Below are 18,390 nucleotides of genomic sequence, written 5' to 3'. Positions count from 1 at the left end.
AGTACGTATACACGAACACTATAATATTCCCCAATGTATACATGTAGTACGTATACACGAACACCTATAACATTCCCAAATGTATACATATAGTACGTATACACGAACACCTATAACATTCCCAAATGTAAACATGTAGTATGTATACACGAACACTATAACATTCCCCAATGTATACATGTAGTATGTATACACGAACACCTATAACATTCCCCAATGTATACATATAGTACGTATACACGAACACCTATAACATTCCCCAATGTATACATGTAGTACGTATACACGAACACTATAACATTCCCCAATGTATACATGTAGTACGTATACACGAACACTATAACATTCCCCAATGTATACATGTAGTACGTATACACGAACACTATAACATTCCCCAATGTATACATGTAGTATGTATACACGAACACTATAACATTCCCCAATGTAAACATGTAGTACGTATACACGAATACCTATAACATTCCACAATGTATACATATAGTACGTATACACGAACACTATAACATTCCCCAATGTATACATGTAGTATGTATACAGGAACACCTATAACATTCCACAATGTATACATGTAGTATGTATACACGAACACCTATAACATTCCCCAATGTATACATGTAGTACGTATACACGAACACCTATAACATTCCACAATGTATACATATAGTACGTATACACGAACACTATAACATTCCCCAATGTAAACATGTAGTATGTATACACGAACACCTATAACATTCCACAATGTATACATGTAGTACGTATACACGAACACCTATAACATTCCCCAATGTATACATATAGTACGTATACACGAACACTATAACATTCCACAATGTATACATGTAGTATGTATACACGAACACCTATAACATTCCACAATGTATACATGTAGTACGTATACACGAACACCTATAACATTCCACAATGTATACATATAGTACGTATACACGAACACTATAACATTCCCCAATGTAAACATGTAGTATGTATACACGAACACCTATAACATTCCACAATGTATACATGTAGTACGTATACACGAACACCTATAACATTCCACAATGTATACATATAGTACGTATACACGAACACTATAACATTCCCCAATGTATACATGTAGTATGTATACACGAACACTATAACATTCCACAATGTATACATGTAGTACGTATACACGAACACCTATAACATTCCCCAATGTATACATATAGTACGTATACACAAACACTATAACATTCCACAATGTAAACATGTAGTATGTATACACGAACACCTATAACATTCCACAATGTATACATGTAGTATGTATACACGAACACTATAACATTCCCCAATGTAAACATGTAGTATGTATACACGAACACCTATAACATTCCCCAATGTATACATGTAGTACGTATACACGAACACTATAACATTCCACAATGTAAACATGTAGTATGTATACACGAACACCTATAACATTCCCCAATGTATACATATAGTACGTATACACGAACACTATAACATTCCCCAATGTATACATGTAGTACGTATACACGAACACTATAACATTCCCCAATGTATACATATAGTACGTATACACGAACACTATAACATTCCACAATGTATACATGTAGTACGTATACACGAACACTATAACATTCCACAATGTATACATATAGTACGTATACACGAACACTATAACATTCCCCAATGTATACATGTAGTACGTATACACGAACACTATAACATTCCCCAATGTATACATGTAGTACGTATACACGAACACTATAACATTCCCCAATGAATACATATAGTACGTATACACGAACACTATAACATTCCCCAATGTATACATACAGTACGTATACACGAACACCTATAACATTCCCCAATGTATACATGTAGTATGTATACACGAACACTATAACATTCCCCAATGTATACATATAGTACGTATACACGAACACTATAACATTCCCCAATGTATACATATAGTACGTATACACGAACACCTATAACATTCCACAATGTATACATGTAGTACGTATACACGAACACCTATAACATTCCCCAATGTATACATGTAGTACGTATACACGAACACTATAACATTCCACAATGTAAACATGTAGTATGTATACACGAACACCTATAACATTCCCCAATGTATACATATAGTACGTATACACGAACACTATAACATTCCCCAATGTATACATGTAGTACGTATACACGAACACTATAACATTCCCCAATGTATACATGTAGTACGTATACACGAACACTATAACATTCCCCAATGTATACATATAGTACGTATACACGAACACTATAACATTCCCCAATGTATACATGTAGTACGTATACACGAACACTATAACATTCCACAATGTATACATATAGTACGTATACACGAACACTATAACATTCCCCAATGTATATATATAGTACGTATACACGAACACTATAACATTCCCCAATGTATACATATAGTACGTATACACGAACACCTATAACATTCCACAATGTATACATGTAGTACGTATACACGAACACCTATAACATTCCCCAATGTATACATGTAGTATGTATACACGAACACTATAACATTCCCCAATGTAAACATGTAGTACGTATACACGAACACTATAACATTCCACAATTTTTAACATGTAGTATGTATACATGAACACTATAACATTCCCCAATGTAAACATGTAGTACGTATACACGAACACTATAACATTCCACAATGTAAACATGTAGTATGTATACACGAACACCTATAACATTCCACAATGTATACATGTAGTACGTATACACGAACACTATAACATTCCCCAATGTATACATGTAGTACGTATACACGAACACTATAACATTCCACAATGTATACATGTAGTACGTATACACGAACACTATAACATTCCACAATGTATACATATAGTACGTATACACGAACACTATAACATTCCACAATGTATACATGTAGTACGTATACACGAACACTATAACATTCCACAATGTATACATATAGTACGTATACACGAACACCTATAACATTCCCCAATGTATACATGTAGTATGTATACACGAATACCTATAACATTCCCCAATGTATACATGTAGTACGTATACACGAACACCTATAACATTCCCCAATGTATACATGTAGTACGTATACACGAACACTATAACATTCCATAATGTAAACATGCAGTAGGTATACACGAACACTATGACATTCCATAATGTAAACATGCAGTAGGTATACACGAACATTATGACATTCCACAATGTAAACATACAGTAGGTATACACGAACACTATGACATTCCATAATGTAAACATACAGTAGGTATACACGAACACTATAACATTCCATAATGCAAACATACAGTAGGTATACACGAACCCTATGACATTCCATAATGTAAACATACAGTAGGTATACACGAACACTATGACATTCCATAATGTAAACATACAGTATGTATACACGAACACTATGACATTCCACAATGTAAACATACAGTAGGTATACACGAACACTATGACATTCCACAATGTAAACATACAGTAGGTATACACTAACCCTATGACGTTCCCGCATGTATTAAAGGTTAAGTTTTGATCAATATGTAACAAAGCCAGACTCGACTAATTGCATAATATAACCCAAACACGTAACACTGTTTATACAATACACGATTTCTATAGCAGATCACTCCGCCACACGTGTCTCCTAGAAACCGAAGGGCGTCACCGATACCAGCCGTGCAAATATCAAACAGGTCAAGGTGACCCAGATACAGCAATCTCCTCAAGAGAAGTAAGCTGTGGTCACATCATCAGTGATGATGCCTGTGGGGCTGTTGCACAAACCATGTCGCGGGTGCCTCGTAACGTTGCTACAATGTATTAATCGTAGAAACACAGACCAGGTGAAATTAGTTTACACTACTATACAAAAATAACAACCCTTGCGGCGTGAACACGAAAGTCCCGTGGCGAGTCCGGATCGGTGCTCATAATGTCAATCATTAGTTTGTCAGGTCCCTACTGGTATTTGCAGTACACACTCATATAGCTGGCATATTGCTGAGTTGAACAACAAACAAATACAAGACTCATTCATAAATCATCTAGTATATATGTGTTGCAGCAATGTTTCTGTAAGCAACACGAACGCGTGTAATCAACTTATATTTGAACACTACGTGCTGTTAAACTGCAAAAAAATGCGATTGCCCTATTCGTGAACACCTTAAGTCATCTATTTTCAGTGATCCATTTATGTAATTTTCACTTTTTCACTATTTTACTTTTATGCCTAGTTGAATCGGTTTCGGCGGATAATCGAGATTATATTGAGGTTTTGTATTTACAAATCTGTTTGGTAAATAATATAAGTTACTGTATATTCACACAAACACAAAATGTACTGGCCTTTGATAAGACACCAATGAGATGATTTAATTAAGGAGGGATGGGACTTCGCCAACGCAGGTTTGCTTGGCATGCTTTAATGTAAACAGGGTTAGCTCCCCTTGGTAGCTCGCCTGTCTTGGGAGGCTCGCTTGGGTTTCGCGGCTCGTTTCGAGTGTTGCCAATAAATATCATCAAGTCTTTACATGTGTCCTGTCGATGTGTGACAAGTGTACAGTTCCTCCTAACCTAACTGGCGTGGTGGCAGCGGGTTTGAACTCTCGTCTAACGAAGCAGGCGACACAACGAACTGTAGTACTTGCATACTTTCACTGAACGCAGAGTAAACAAGACTGTCATTATGGCCAACGCTCAACGTGCCCCGAAGCAATGGTGCCTCGGTAAGATTGAGACTGTAAATTCTTTCGAGAACTGGAGGCAAAATCTCCTTTATACATTATCTTTGGACACAAATTTTACTCCATTTCTTGCCGACGGGGCAGTCTGGCATAAGAAAACTAGGGCCACGCCACTCAGGGGCATGACTGACGACGGGGAAGACGTCCGTGAAGCTATTAGAAGAACTGCAAGACAGAAGGTTAGCAGTTTGGAGCTCATGCTCGGCCAGATTGCCAATTATTGTCCGATAATTTCACGGAACACCATAATAAAATCCTCAACGTCTGTAGATGCCATATGGCATGCCATACGCCTACATTTCGGGTTCCAAGCAACCGGCGCTCATTTCATTGACTTTGCCGAAATCAAACTTGAAAATGACGAGAGACCGGAAGATTTGTATCAGAGACTAATGGCTTTTGTGGAGGACAATTTACTCCGCCGTGAAGGGGGAATAACCCACTATGGCAATGCACCTGAAGAGGACGAGGAATTGTCACCATCGTTAGAAAATTTTGTTGTGCTCACATGGCTGAGGCTGATACACGTTGAACTTCCAAAGCTCGTCAAACAACGTTATGGGACAGATCTTCGCTCACGAACAATTTCCTCTTTGAAACCTGAAATCTCACAGGCTCTAGATTCACTTTTAGATGAAATCCGCACAGCAGAGGATGCTAAGGTTATGAGGACAAACACTTCACAACAGCGCTCGTCATCCTCACGTTTTGCTAAAGCACAACAAACGGGTAGAAAGTTTCAAAAATCATGCCCACTGTGTAAAGCTGCAGGACGCAGCGATCACGTTCATTATCTCAGCGAGTGTAAGTTCCTTCCAGATCATGACCGGAGATACATGGTCAAAGCAAGACAAATTGCCAGTATACTTGATGACCCTGCTGACGATGCTAGTGATACAGTTGAAAATGCATGTGCAGTGCCATCTACTGAACCTGTCTCCACTCTTCGTGTGCAAGTCCGTCAGTCGCCCTATATGTACTGTTTCTGTGGCCACCAGACGGCACGAGTCACTGTAGATAGTGGAGCTACTGGTAACATGATCCGCCTCTCAACAGCAACAGGCCTCGGCGCTGACATCAAGACTAGCTCTCAGTCAGCCCATCAGGCAGATGGCTCTTCCCCACTGAAGGTCGTTGGAGAGACAAGAATACTTTTCACACGCGACAACAAGGAGTTCGACTTTAATGGTCTTGTGGTGGAAAACCTGGACGTAGAAGTCCTTGCAGGCATACCATTTATGGAGGCCAACGATGTGGCAGTACGCCCTGCAAAACATCAGATCATACTTGGTGATGGCACGACATACACATACGGTTCCACAGAAACAACTGGTGACGAACATACTGTGAGACGAGCTTGTGTACTCAGAGCCCCAGACACTTCTACTACCATATGGCCTGGAGACTTTATTGAGGTGCCGGTTCCTGAAAGCTTTGCTCCTTCGGATTTCACATTTGCCATAGAACCCCGCATAGATACCAGACCTGGACGCTCTACCTTATCATCCACTTGGCCAGAATTAGGAATTATCTCAAGCGTCTCAGGCAAAATCAGGATCCCGAATCTGTCCGACACTCCACAACTGCTCAAGAAACACGAGCACTTTTGCCAGATTCGCCCAGTTTTTATACCTGACTGCGACCCTGATTATGATGTTGAGCCGGCACATCTGCTACCACCAACTATGTCCCCTCAAATTAAGGACATTGGTTTCTCATCCACTGTTTGTGTAGACCCAGACAATATCCTCCCGCAAGATACCAAATCTCAGTTTGAGTTACTACTTACGGAGTTCGACGATGTGTTTAACCAACATATCGATGGCTATAATGGTGCTTCAGGCCCCTTTCAAGCATTTGTTAACATGGGACCTGTACAACCTCCACAACGGAAGGGTCGTGTCCCGCAATACTCACGAGATAAACTTTCTGAGCTCCAACAAAAGTTCGATGAACTTGAGCGGATGGGTGTATTTGTACGACCTGAAGATGCAGGTATCCAAGTAGAATACCTCAACCCTTCTTTCCTAATCAAGAAGTCCAGTGGTGGTTACAGATTGGTGACCGCCTTCTCTGATGTAGGACGATACAGTAAGCCACAACCTTCCCTCATGCCTGATGTCGATTCTACTCTAAGACAGATTGCCAAGTGGAAGTACATTATAACCGCAGATTTAACCAATGCCTTTTATCAGATTCCTCTGTCCAAGGAGTCGATGAAATACTGCGGTGTAGTGACCCCGTTCCGTGGTGTGAGAGTATATGCCAGGTCTGCAATGGGAATGCCGGGGTCTGAAACTGCATTGGAGGAGCTCATGTGCCGCGTACTAGGGGATCTTTTAGAGGAAGGGGTGATTGCTAAGCTTGCTGACGACCTTTATTGTGGTGCTGATAGCCCGGATGAGTTACTTCGTCATTGGAGACGCGTACTTGAAGCGCTCAAACACAACAATCTCAGATTATCTCCTAACAAGACAGTCATTGCTCCCAGGACAACAACCATCCTAGGATGGCAATGGCACCAAGGATCCATTCAGGCAAGTCAACACCGCATATCAACTCTGGCTTCTTGTTCACCTCCGGAAACAGTGACTGGCTTACGGTCATTTATAGGAGCTTACAAGGTCTTGTCCCGTGTAATACCTGGTTGTTCCACACTCCTTGCCCCACTTGATGCTGAAGTGGGCGGTCGCCAGTCTAGTGAAAAGCTTCTGTGGTCTGATTCTTTGCTCAATGCCTTCAAAACAGCACAGGCTGGTCTCGCATCCAACAAATCCATAGTACTGCCCCACCCCGATGACCAACTCTGGATTGTAACTGATGGTGCTGTTAGGAAGCCAGGAATTGGAGCAACACTTTATGTAACACGTAGTGACTCGCCACGACTAGCAGGATTCTTCAGTGCCAAGCTTCGGCGACAACAGGTCGCATGGTTACCATGTGAAGTGGAAGCCCTTTCAATTGCTATCGCTACAAAGCATTTCAGTCCTTTCATTATCCAGTCAAAACACAAAGCATGTGTCCTTACCGACAGTAGACCATGTGTTTTGGCATTTGAGAAGTTATGCCGTGGGGAGTTCTCTGCTAGTCCTCGGGTGTCTACCTTCTTATCGACAGTTAGCCGCTACCAAGCAACAATACAACACCTCGCTGGTTCTGCAAATGTGCCATCCGATTTTGCAAGCAGAAATGCACCAGAATGTGACAATCCCTCTTGCCAAATCTGCTCCTTCATTGAGCGCACAGAAAGCTCTGTTGTTCGACAACTGTCTATAGAGGACATCATGAATGGAACAACCCGCCTTCCTTTCACAAGCAGGTCTGCTTGGCGTTCCTTGCAAGAGGAGTGCCAGGATCTTCGACGAACACATGCTCATCTTCTCCAAGGTACCCGACCTTCCAAGAAGGTAACAAACATCAGGGATGTCAAACGATACCTAAATACAGCAACCATCTCCAAGGATGGATTGCTTGTTGTCCGAAAATCTGAGCCACTCGGTTCACCAAGAGAGTGCATTGTTGTTCCAAGACAAGTATTAGATGGAGTCCTGACCGCCCTACACATACAACTGGATCATCCATCTGCACACCAACTCAAGCAAGTATGCCATAGATACTTCTTTGCTTTGGACCTTGACAGATCCATAAACACTGTCTCAAAATCTTGTCACCGGTGCGCCTCCTTGCGTAAGACACCTCATGTTGTTGTGGACCAAAGCACCAGTGACCCACCTGAAACTGTTGGGTTTGCATTTGCGTCAGATGTTATGCGCAGGGAACGACAACTAATCCTCGTTCTACGTGAATGTGTCACATCCTACACTGCGGCGTGCATCATTACCGATGAGCGTGGCTCCACCCTGTGTGAGGCATTGATTCGTCTTTGCATTGAATTCCGTCCACTTGATGGCCCTCACGCTGTTATCCGCACTGACCCAGCCCCAGGCTTTAGCAGTCTAGTCACGGATGAACGTCTCCAGCAACATAGAATTACCCTAGAAATAGGCAGAGTGAAGAATGTGAACAAGAACCCAGTTGCTGAAAAGGCCATACAAGAATTAGAGGATGAGCTTGTGCGCCAAGACCCTGTACGGGGCCCCACTACACCAACAGCTCTTGCCATCGCTGTCGCCCGCCTAAACACACGCATTCGTTCACGAGGCCTGTCTTCTCGAGAGATGTGGACCCAGAGAGACCAATTCACAAACTGTCAGTTGCCTCTGTCCGACAAGCAGTTGATAACAGAGCAACATGTTAATCGCCAAAAAAACCACAGTCACAGTGAAAAATCCAAGGCTCCTCGGAGTCATCGACCTGTTATTGATCAAATTGAGATAGGCGACCTGGTGTACCTTCATAACGATCGCAATAAAACATGTGCACGGAATCGTTACCTAGTAGTCACCAAAGATGGCCTCTGGTGCAATGTCCGCAAGTTCGTTGGGACCCAACTGCGGAACACTTCATACAGAGTTAAGCTCTCAGAATGTTTTAAAGTCCCACTTTGGAACAAGACACGTGTGCATGAAGCGAACAGTGAGGACACATCTGACATCGATGATGACCCTCCTGAGACACTTCACCAGACACCGGAGACTCCGCACATTCCTCTGGAAATTTCTACTCCTCCTCTGCCACCGCTTAAGAATGACGTGTTTGATGACAATCACCCAACCGACATCAGTTCTGCGTCGGATCAATTTGACCCAGGTATACAGTCATCTTCAACTTCAAGGCCATCGCGTCAACGTCAACGACCAAAGCGATTTGACGAATATGTTTTGGACTTTTGAAGTATTGTGTTTGTTTATTAAATGTTATGTTTGTGAGGGGCAGAATAATCCCCATCGACCAGAGGGCAGTCTACCCTATGATGGTTTACTTACCAATTGGTTTCATGGTTAACCAGAAATTGGATCTTTAATACATCATTGTTTACTTACCAAGTTGTTTTTCACGCCTATTTCCTTCATTATGGTTTGTTTAGATAACGTTTATCATGAAGAAAAAAAAGACAGTCACGCCAACGCAGGTTTGCTTGGCATGCTTTAATGTAAACAGGGTTAGCTCCCCTTGGTAGCTCGCCTGTCTTGGGAGGCTCGCTTGGGTTTCGCGGCTCGTTTCGAGTGTTGCCAATAAATATCATCAAGTCTTTACATGTGTCCTGTCGATGTGTGACAAGTGTACAGTTCCTCCTAACCTAACTGGCGCTTGTATTACAAACGGCATCATGAAGAACCGACAATGGGCTTCCAGAGTAAAACCAGTGACACAGTTTAAGGACATCCACAACCTTTGGGTCCTACGTAAAGATCCACGAGCTCTTACTTGTAATATAATCAAACTTTCTGTAAGTCAGCAATATTCTAGTTATATAACGGCGACCTGAAAATAATAGTATGGATCAGACAAACCAGTGATTGCATTCCAGATTCATTCATTCATTCATTCGTTCGTTCGTTCGTTCGTTCGTTCGTTCGTTCATTCATTCATTCATTTATTCATTCATTCATTCATTCTGTCTGTCTGTCTGTCTGTCCGTCCGTCTGTAATATAGCGGTACTTCAAGCAACAGCTAATACGCGTCAAATGTTCAGCAGGTGAAACCAGCATATTATTCTCCCTGGCATGTTTGCACACGGCACGCTGGCATATCTTAACGCGTGACCTGCCTCCACGGTCTATTGACCTGGCTACCTGAGTTTTTGTCTCCAGGAGCGAGCCGACTCTGATACCCAGGTAAGAGATATAGTATTGTTTGGTCATGTATTTCACAGCTTACCGATAGCTGCCCCCAGGTAAAGTAATGAAATAGTACTTTAGCATGCAGCTACCAGCGATTCATTTTATAGATATCCGGAAGCCACATTATGGTGTGAGGACTTTCAGCGCACAAATATCCAACAGTCCCATTCTGGAATACACATGGGTTCGAGCATACAGGATACACGCTTAGCGCTGGATATAGGAAATAAACGCCATAGTGGTAGAAATGTACATGGTATTGACAAGTAAAGGTTATTCTATCTCCTATGCGATGTTGTTTCAGCTATCACGTTAATCGCGACATCACTTCATGATGGAAATCGATTTGAAACTGATGAGTGTATTGATCTGCAGACAGTTTCAGCGTTGGTGTTATGCATATAACATGACAGTGCCCACACATCTAACGCAGGTGTATCTAGCAACTAAGGCTGTGTCTGTACTATATACTTTGACACGAACCGTTACCCATTTCAACAAAGCCAGGACCTGGACGTAAATAGCAGATGGTTCAGTCACATTTAACACAAACAGCAACAAACGCGTACTCCGTGTCGGGGTCAACCAGTACACGTGCACTGACAGACAACAGTACAACGTTGTGGCTGGAATATCTGCCGTTAGTTTCCTTAAAGGTCTCAACACCTAGAGATGATATAAATAGGCAAGTACAGCTGCTGTAGTTCACAACCAGAATTTGATAAAAAAAACCACCTAAAACTGAATTAAATTAAAACCTGTTTATTTACAATAATTGAGTTCCTAGCTAGTGTAATTGTTTGTCTAGGAGACAGGTATTTCGGTTGAACTCATGGGTGATATCATAGCAATATCAAATTGATTTTTTGTTTGATATTGACATTATTACATGTGCTATATTTAAAGGAAGTTATTAACGCGGCTGCTTGCTTGATACGGTTGTAGGATTGATGACCGTTATGTCAATGATCAGATTATTTATTTCATAAATTGGACTTTGGCTATATGCCCCTCGCCAATATGCTTATTATTATTATAATAATAATAATAATAATAATAATAATAATAATAATAATAATAATAATAATCATCATCATCATCATCATCATCATCATCATCATCATCATAATATGAGTATGACTAATAACATATCTTCGTATTTGCATTGTATTTGAGACTTGAACAGAGAATCACTGTTTAATCCATATTTATTTTTCATAACTTTGTGACACTTTGTTGAGAAGCAGAGATATCAATTAAACAAATTAAAACAGGTTTTTGCCGATAGTTTTTAGATGTGTGTTTGCCGCAATGAAAAATATTTTGGGCCACTCAGAATATAATGATTTTTGTCCTCAATTTTGTAAACATTATTTTTATTACAAAATTCACAATATCTCATCTCCTTACAAATATGTTCGTATCTTCCCGCTTCAATTTTATGTTTGTGGCATGATAATCCCAACATGGTACCATATCTCATATCCTTAGGATGCAGTACACCTACATACATTTCATATCCAAAGGTATGTTTATCATTGCTTTACAAGATAAATTAGATGCTACTTGTGTTTGATTGTTTGTTTTTAGTGCTGCACAATATTCCAGCTATATGGCGGCTGACTGTAAATAATCGAATCTGGACCAGACAACCCAGTGATCAACAACTAATTGTAGGGTCATGGTGTCATTTTTAAAAAAAGAAGTAATTTTATTTACGCAATCACACATAATACATATCGAAAATTTGAAATAACAATGTCATATGTTACGCTCACCCACCCAATGTCGTTATTACACAACTTAAGCAAAATATCATAGTCTTACTTCCAAATACTTTTTGTCGTTTTTATCAACTTAAACCAACAGTTTAACACCCTTAATACCTCCAAGTATACACTGGTAAAGGGACAAGTTCTTAATTGTACGGCAACCAAGTCATTGAAATCACAATTGTATGTAATTATTAACAGTATAATCAACATCGGCACAATTATCACACATCATTACCTTAAATATCAGTTTGGGTCACACATTACATTGATTCATTCATTTTGTCGTCAAAATCACTCACATCACATATTCTCATCTATATAAATGTGCTATCTTATAGTTGACATAATGCTAAGTATGGCATTAAACAACAAAAAACAACAACAAACGAATAACTACATATCGATAATCTTATGATGAAAAGTTATTCTGATCGCACTTTTTTGCGCACCTAAAGGTAATATTCGAGCACATTCAAGATATTCAAATTATGTCCTGATAATTCACAGCTTCCCGGCAAATGGCACGTCTTCATAACAAACATCTCACATGGAAATGCGTGACTGGCATATTTGTCATGGCTGTGAATAATAAAGATTCTTCTATTTGTCAAATGTTCAGTAAAATAATCCTGGTCAAACATTCCTTGTTTGAGCCACAATGTTTAAGATGTGTAGAGATTACAATAGTGACTGACCTATCAGGTCTCTTTTTTTAAATATGTTTAAGAAAGAATCAACGAGTGGGAGTTGTTTATCGTACAATAAAACACTGCAGGGAGAAACAAAACATATATACATATAATGTGTGTGTGTGTGTGTGTGTGTGTGGAGGTGGTTGTGGTTGTGGTTGTAGTTGTGGGTATGGGTGTGGGTGTGGGTGTGGATGTGGGAGTGTGTGTGTGTGTGTGTGTGTGTGTGTGGTTGTGGGTGTGCTTGTACAAATATATGCTTATATTGCTGAAAGAGCCAACGGTTTGCACCATGACATTTTTCTGCAAAGCACGTATATAATACTTCTTGTACTTCCAGGGTGTCATTGTACAAAACTAACCTCAGTGCTACGACTGTCGCAACTCTATGTTAAGGTATGAGATTTACGATCACCTTAGCACTCTGATCGCTTTGTACAACGGATACTTAGGGCTAGCTGCCCCCAGATACGGTATATTACTTACACATGAACTATATTATTTCAATTTCTTTCAGCTTTAAACGATGAGCGAGGAGAAGTACCGCGTCCCTGACGACGCACCCCCCGGGGATATGTCGCTTGCATCTGCACCCCGTCCCCAGGATCCTACCCTGGGTCAGACATCCTACCAACATCAACCTGCCTACCCTCAACAACCCCCCTCGGAACAGCCGCCCTATCCACAGCCACTCCCACCCTTAGGTGAAGCCCCTGCCTACACATATGCACCCTCGGGACAACCACCTGCCTACCCGCAATTACCCCCAGGACAACCACCTTACACACAACCGCCTCCTGGACAACCGCCTGCCTACTCGCATACATCCCCAGGACAACCACCTTACACACAACCACCCATGGGGCAACCGCAGTACCCCCAACCACCCCCGGGACAACCACCCTACCTACAACCTGCCCCGGGCCAGCCCCAAGGATACGCCCATGGAAACCTCCCACCCCATGCCACAGGAGGGTACCCAGCGGGATCAGCGGCAAGTACAAGTGAGTATTTGATAGTTCAATGGACAAGCTTCCCCCATTTATACAACTCTAAAGATGCGATGGGATTTGTGGGTGGTTCGTTAGCTCGTCACGTAGAAGACCCGGGTTCGGTTCGGTTCGGTTTAAGAGTACACATTTTGAACTTTACTAATGGATAGATGGTGTCGTGATGCTGGAATGAACCATATTCAGTCATCCATATCTTTGAGGGGATATTTATTAAATAACTGCGCAGCTCTGAGTTGCGTGTATTAATGATAAGAAATTAACGTTACTTAATGATCATGAATGATACTCTACTAAAGTTGATGTTCACAATGTACTCTGGCAATATGGCTTCACAGGGAACATAAACCTTTATTCACACACAGATGACATCAAAATTGTAACGTAAACCTGTGAAGGTCTTACTGTAAACACTTTCATAAAATTCATGATGTCAAATACTTTAGGTCATGAATAAGCAAACTTTTGGGATGAATCACCAAATCAAACCACATACATATCTCGAATAGACTCAAAAGCAATTTTTCAGTTTTCTTAGGACGGTGACACTTTTAAATTCCATGGGATTCAAACGAAACTAACTCTTACCGTCTTTATGCTAATGTTAAATTTATTACCGCTTCACGAAATCACACGAACAGAACCGTGGGATACAAATACACTGTCTTACCCAGCCCTTGGGGACAACGCTCAGGCAAATAAGCAGACCCAGACAATTTGGTTGAATTCCATCAAACACCAATCTCTATGTCTGAAATTCAAAATTCCATAATGTGAATCAATCTAGCAATTAAATGATTGGCGAGAGAGAGAGAAAGACAGAGGGAGAGAGAGAGAGAGAGAGAGAGAGAGAGAGAGAGAGCGAGAGAGAGAGGGCGCGAGAGACAGTGAGAGAGAGAGTGAGAAAGAGACAGCGTGAGAGGGTGAGAGAGTGAGTGAGGGAGAGAGTGAGAGAGAGAGCGTGAGAGTGACAGTGTGAGAGAGACAGTGAGAGAGAGACAGTGAGAGAGACAGTGTGAGAGACAGTGAGAGAGACAGTGAGAGAGAGACAGTGAGAAAGAGGGTGATAGAGTGAGTGAGAGAGTGAGGGAGAGAGAAACAGTGAGAGAGAGAGAGAGGGTGAGGGTAGTCAGGTAGTTTAAACGGTTTAAATGTTCAAGAAGTATTCTTCATCTCATGCGACTACTGTCCCAAACAGCTGTGGTCATCAATCAGCCCGGGGGCGCCGTGCTCGGCAACACCATCAGGTACAGGAGGACTCCCGCCCTCATCATCTGCCAGCACTGCAACGCCACCGTCACCACCTCCGTCGACGACGAGACCAGTACTCTGCAGTGGATAGCGTGTTTCTTCATGTGTATATTTGGGTAAGATAACAGTGTACAAGTGTACATATTCCTCACTGAAAGCTCAGATCTCAGGTTGGAATAGGCCTTCAGCAACCCATGCTTGTACTTGCGTAAGAGACAACTATGCTTGTTGTACGAGGCGTCGTAACGGGATCGGGTGGTCAGGTTTGCTGACCTGGTTGATGCATGTCATCGTATCCAAACAAATCACAGCGGCGTTAAACTTACACATAAATTCCACCATGGATTTGGAAAATACTCTTTTGTGATTGGTCATTAACAGGTTTCAATCACTATAACTACTTCTGATTGAAGCGGCTGATTAAGAGAATAATATTTCGTTGGCCATCGATTGATTTAATATACATTTAATCACTTATTCTTGACCCGAGAGGATCTGTGTTGGAACTGATCTTCACCTACCCATGCCTTTCGAAAGAGATGACCAACTTACTCATAATTTTGTTTAAAGTCCAAACGGTCTTAAACATGCGTATAATGATATGCATTTTTTTGTTTTCAGGTGCGCGCTGTTTTGCTGCTTAATACCGTTCTGTATAAGCGACTTGAAGGACGCAAAGCACTCGTGTCCCAATTGCAGGCAGCTCGTTGGAAAGTTTTCTCAAATAGGTTGAAATAGTTTGAGATAATACTCGAGAAAGGGACCGTCACTGCTGGTTTGGTAAATGAGACAAAACATATTTGCCATGTTACACAATAATCTGAACAGTGTCTTGGTGTCATGCTTGAACAGTCTCCAGGGAACCTAAAGATTGACCTCAGACTTGTGCATCATGAACCTATTTCAGGTCACATGGCTTCTTCATCTGTCCATATATTGCTTGCGAGAGGCCTGTGTATGTTTTTAACAAGTAGGATGTATCTGATAGAGAGGAAAATACTTTCACCGGAAGAGTGTCACAATGATGTTTTTTATTCATTAGTGTCGCTTCTGTAGGCTTTGTGTATATACATATATTTTGCATTTTACTATATGTAAGCCATTTGGGATATTAGGGTAGGATAGGTCCCAACAACGATGTTTGTCGTCAGACGTGACAAAATGAATCGGGTGGTCAGGCTGGGTGACTTGGTCGATTGCATACAACAGTTCCGATTGTGCAGAGCGATGCTCATGCTATCACTCACTGGATTGGCCAGGATCGAACATTTCTACACCACTACCACATACTCTGAACATTGGTGAGTGTCGCGTTAAACAAATTTACCCCACGTAATTATTGTTTCAACCCTCTGAGGGCGGATGAGGTCATTTTTAAGACACTATAATGTAAATAATATGATGTATTTAGCAATCTCGGTACATCTGTTTTATATTTGAGACGACGTCAAGAATACCTAGCTATGAGCATATGTCATACAAACATACGCCTTAAATAGACATGAGATATAGAGCGTCACTGCCTGTAGGAAGGCTGGTGGCGGGGCGGGGGAGGGGGCGGCACAGGTGTCACTGTATGTTGACAGGGTGTCACATGAGCCGGAACTGTCTGAGATAAAACCTGGAAATCTTACCGTCACTATTTGGTTTTTCATACGCCACCTCCTGGAAGACCTACCGTAGCCAAAGTAACAAATTCCATGATGAATGATGTATTCTTTAAATGCGTCCAACCTTATTACCTTGTTTAATTGTTTTAGATGACCGCAACGCTACACTTATGTTTTACTGAGAATGAATGAATGAATGAATGATGGATGGATGGGATGGATGGATGGATGAATGAATGATGGGTGGATGATGGGTGGTGGGTGGTTGGATGGAGTCGATGGATGATACTGATAGAATATTGGGTTTGAGCTACAAAACATCGTTCACCGTAGTCATTACAGAAACTACACAGTATAAAGATATGACATGGTTCAGTCACTCAGTCAATACCGTTACTCCCTAAGTAAAAGAGCCACAGTGAAAAGTGCAAGGTAATTATTTCAATGCTATGTAAAACAACAGACAGTTATATAGCTCCAGATGGTTCGTTGTTTGCCTGTGTCGTGTCTGGACATACCATACTGATTTCAGTGACACTGTACGTATGTTTAAAAAGAAACTAAACTTGTGTTATTTATTAAGACGCTTGTAAATTTCATTTGCAATAAACAATAATCAATATGTATGTTTTTGTCATCATTTACACATTTTCAAACGAAACCGTCACTCTATCTAGATATATATCCTGTAGTTTTCGCGCTTTATCTGTTAACTACTGGTACATAAGAAGCTAAGTTTGAACATTTTCTGTCTGTAAAACAGGTCATACACTGTGAGTGAGTTAATGTTGTTTTACGTCACTGTCCGCTATATTCCAGCTATTTAACATCGCCATGTAAATATGTAAATAAACAAACTCAATCGAGCAAGTGCCAGCTCACGAGGACCGCGTCAGTCAGTCAGGTCACACCATAGTGACCACCTGATTGAGTGGAAAGAGGAAGGTCGGTGGTTCGATCCCCGGGCGCGTGATACCAAAGGACGTTAAACAATGATACTTGTTGTTGCCCTGCCTGGCGCTCGGCATTAAGGGGCTAAAACAAGGACTTGTCGGTTCGGAGTCAGTATACCGTGTTTGAGTCGGGTGTTCATGTTGAACATGTTTTCACTATCTGCCAACGAGACGTTGTTTTACCTTTGACCTCTGTTTGCCTGGTGTGACGATTTGTACAGATAACAAATCCCATTCAACAAATATGTTTTTCATTTTTGAAAACTCTGCACTTTTCGAAAAATTTTGTCATGGAATTGGTTACTTCACTGAGAAAATATCCTTAAATATGAAAACTATTTCCATTTGCGTATTGTCATTAGTCGCCATTGGTTGTACGGTTTCACGTATTGTCATGGAAACCCTACGGGGAGTTATAGCGACACCTTCACTCTGATGAGTGAAGGTGTATTGTCATGCACCTCATTGTCACAGTTTTAGCATTTCTTTATAATAGTACAAAAC

General features: G+C 41.2%; 2 protein-coding genes across 3 annotated transcripts; both read left to right on the top strand.

Annotated features, from left to right (window-relative positions):
* Window positions 1-4,795: 4,795 nt before the first annotated feature.
* LOC139461669 (uncharacterized) lies at window positions 4,796-9,646 on the top strand. Its single transcript, XM_071243127.1, has one exon. The coding sequence runs from the start codon at window positions 4,796-4,798 to the stop codon at window positions 9,644-9,646; it is 4,851 nt and encodes a 1,616-aa protein (XP_071099228.1).
* Window positions 9,647-10,510: 864 nt separating this feature from the next.
* LOC139462101 (lipopolysaccharide-induced tumor necrosis factor-alpha factor homolog) lies at window positions 10,511-17,514 on the top strand. Of its 2 annotated transcripts, XM_071243602.1 has the most exons (5): window positions 10,546-10,592; window positions 13,403-13,458; window positions 13,580-14,066; window positions 15,271-15,439; window positions 15,945-17,514. In XM_071243602.1, the coding sequence occupies exons 3-5, from the start codon at window positions 13,589-13,591 to the stop codon at window positions 16,054-16,056; spliced, it is 759 nt and encodes a 252-aa protein (XP_071099703.1). In that variant the 5' UTR covers window positions 10,546-10,592; window positions 13,403-13,458; window positions 13,580-13,588; the 3' UTR covers window positions 16,057-17,514. The 2 variants fall into 2 exon arrangements, with proteins under 2 accessions (XP_071099702.1, XP_071099703.1); XM_071243601.1 differs by lacking the exon at window positions 13,403-13,458 and having other exon boundaries at window positions 10,511-10,592.
* The last annotated feature ends 876 nt before the right edge of the window (window positions 17,515-18,390 follow it).

Source organism: Haliotis cracherodii, unplaced genomic scaffold (assembly GCF_022045235.1).
Source record: "Haliotis cracherodii isolate W230 unplaced genomic scaffold, xgHalCrac1.p SCAF_15, whole genome shotgun sequence".
NCBI classification, from domain to species: Eukaryota; Metazoa; Mollusca; class Gastropoda; order Lepetellida; family Haliotidae; genus Haliotis; species Haliotis cracherodii.
This window is presented reverse-complemented; position numbering and strand designations above follow the sequence as displayed.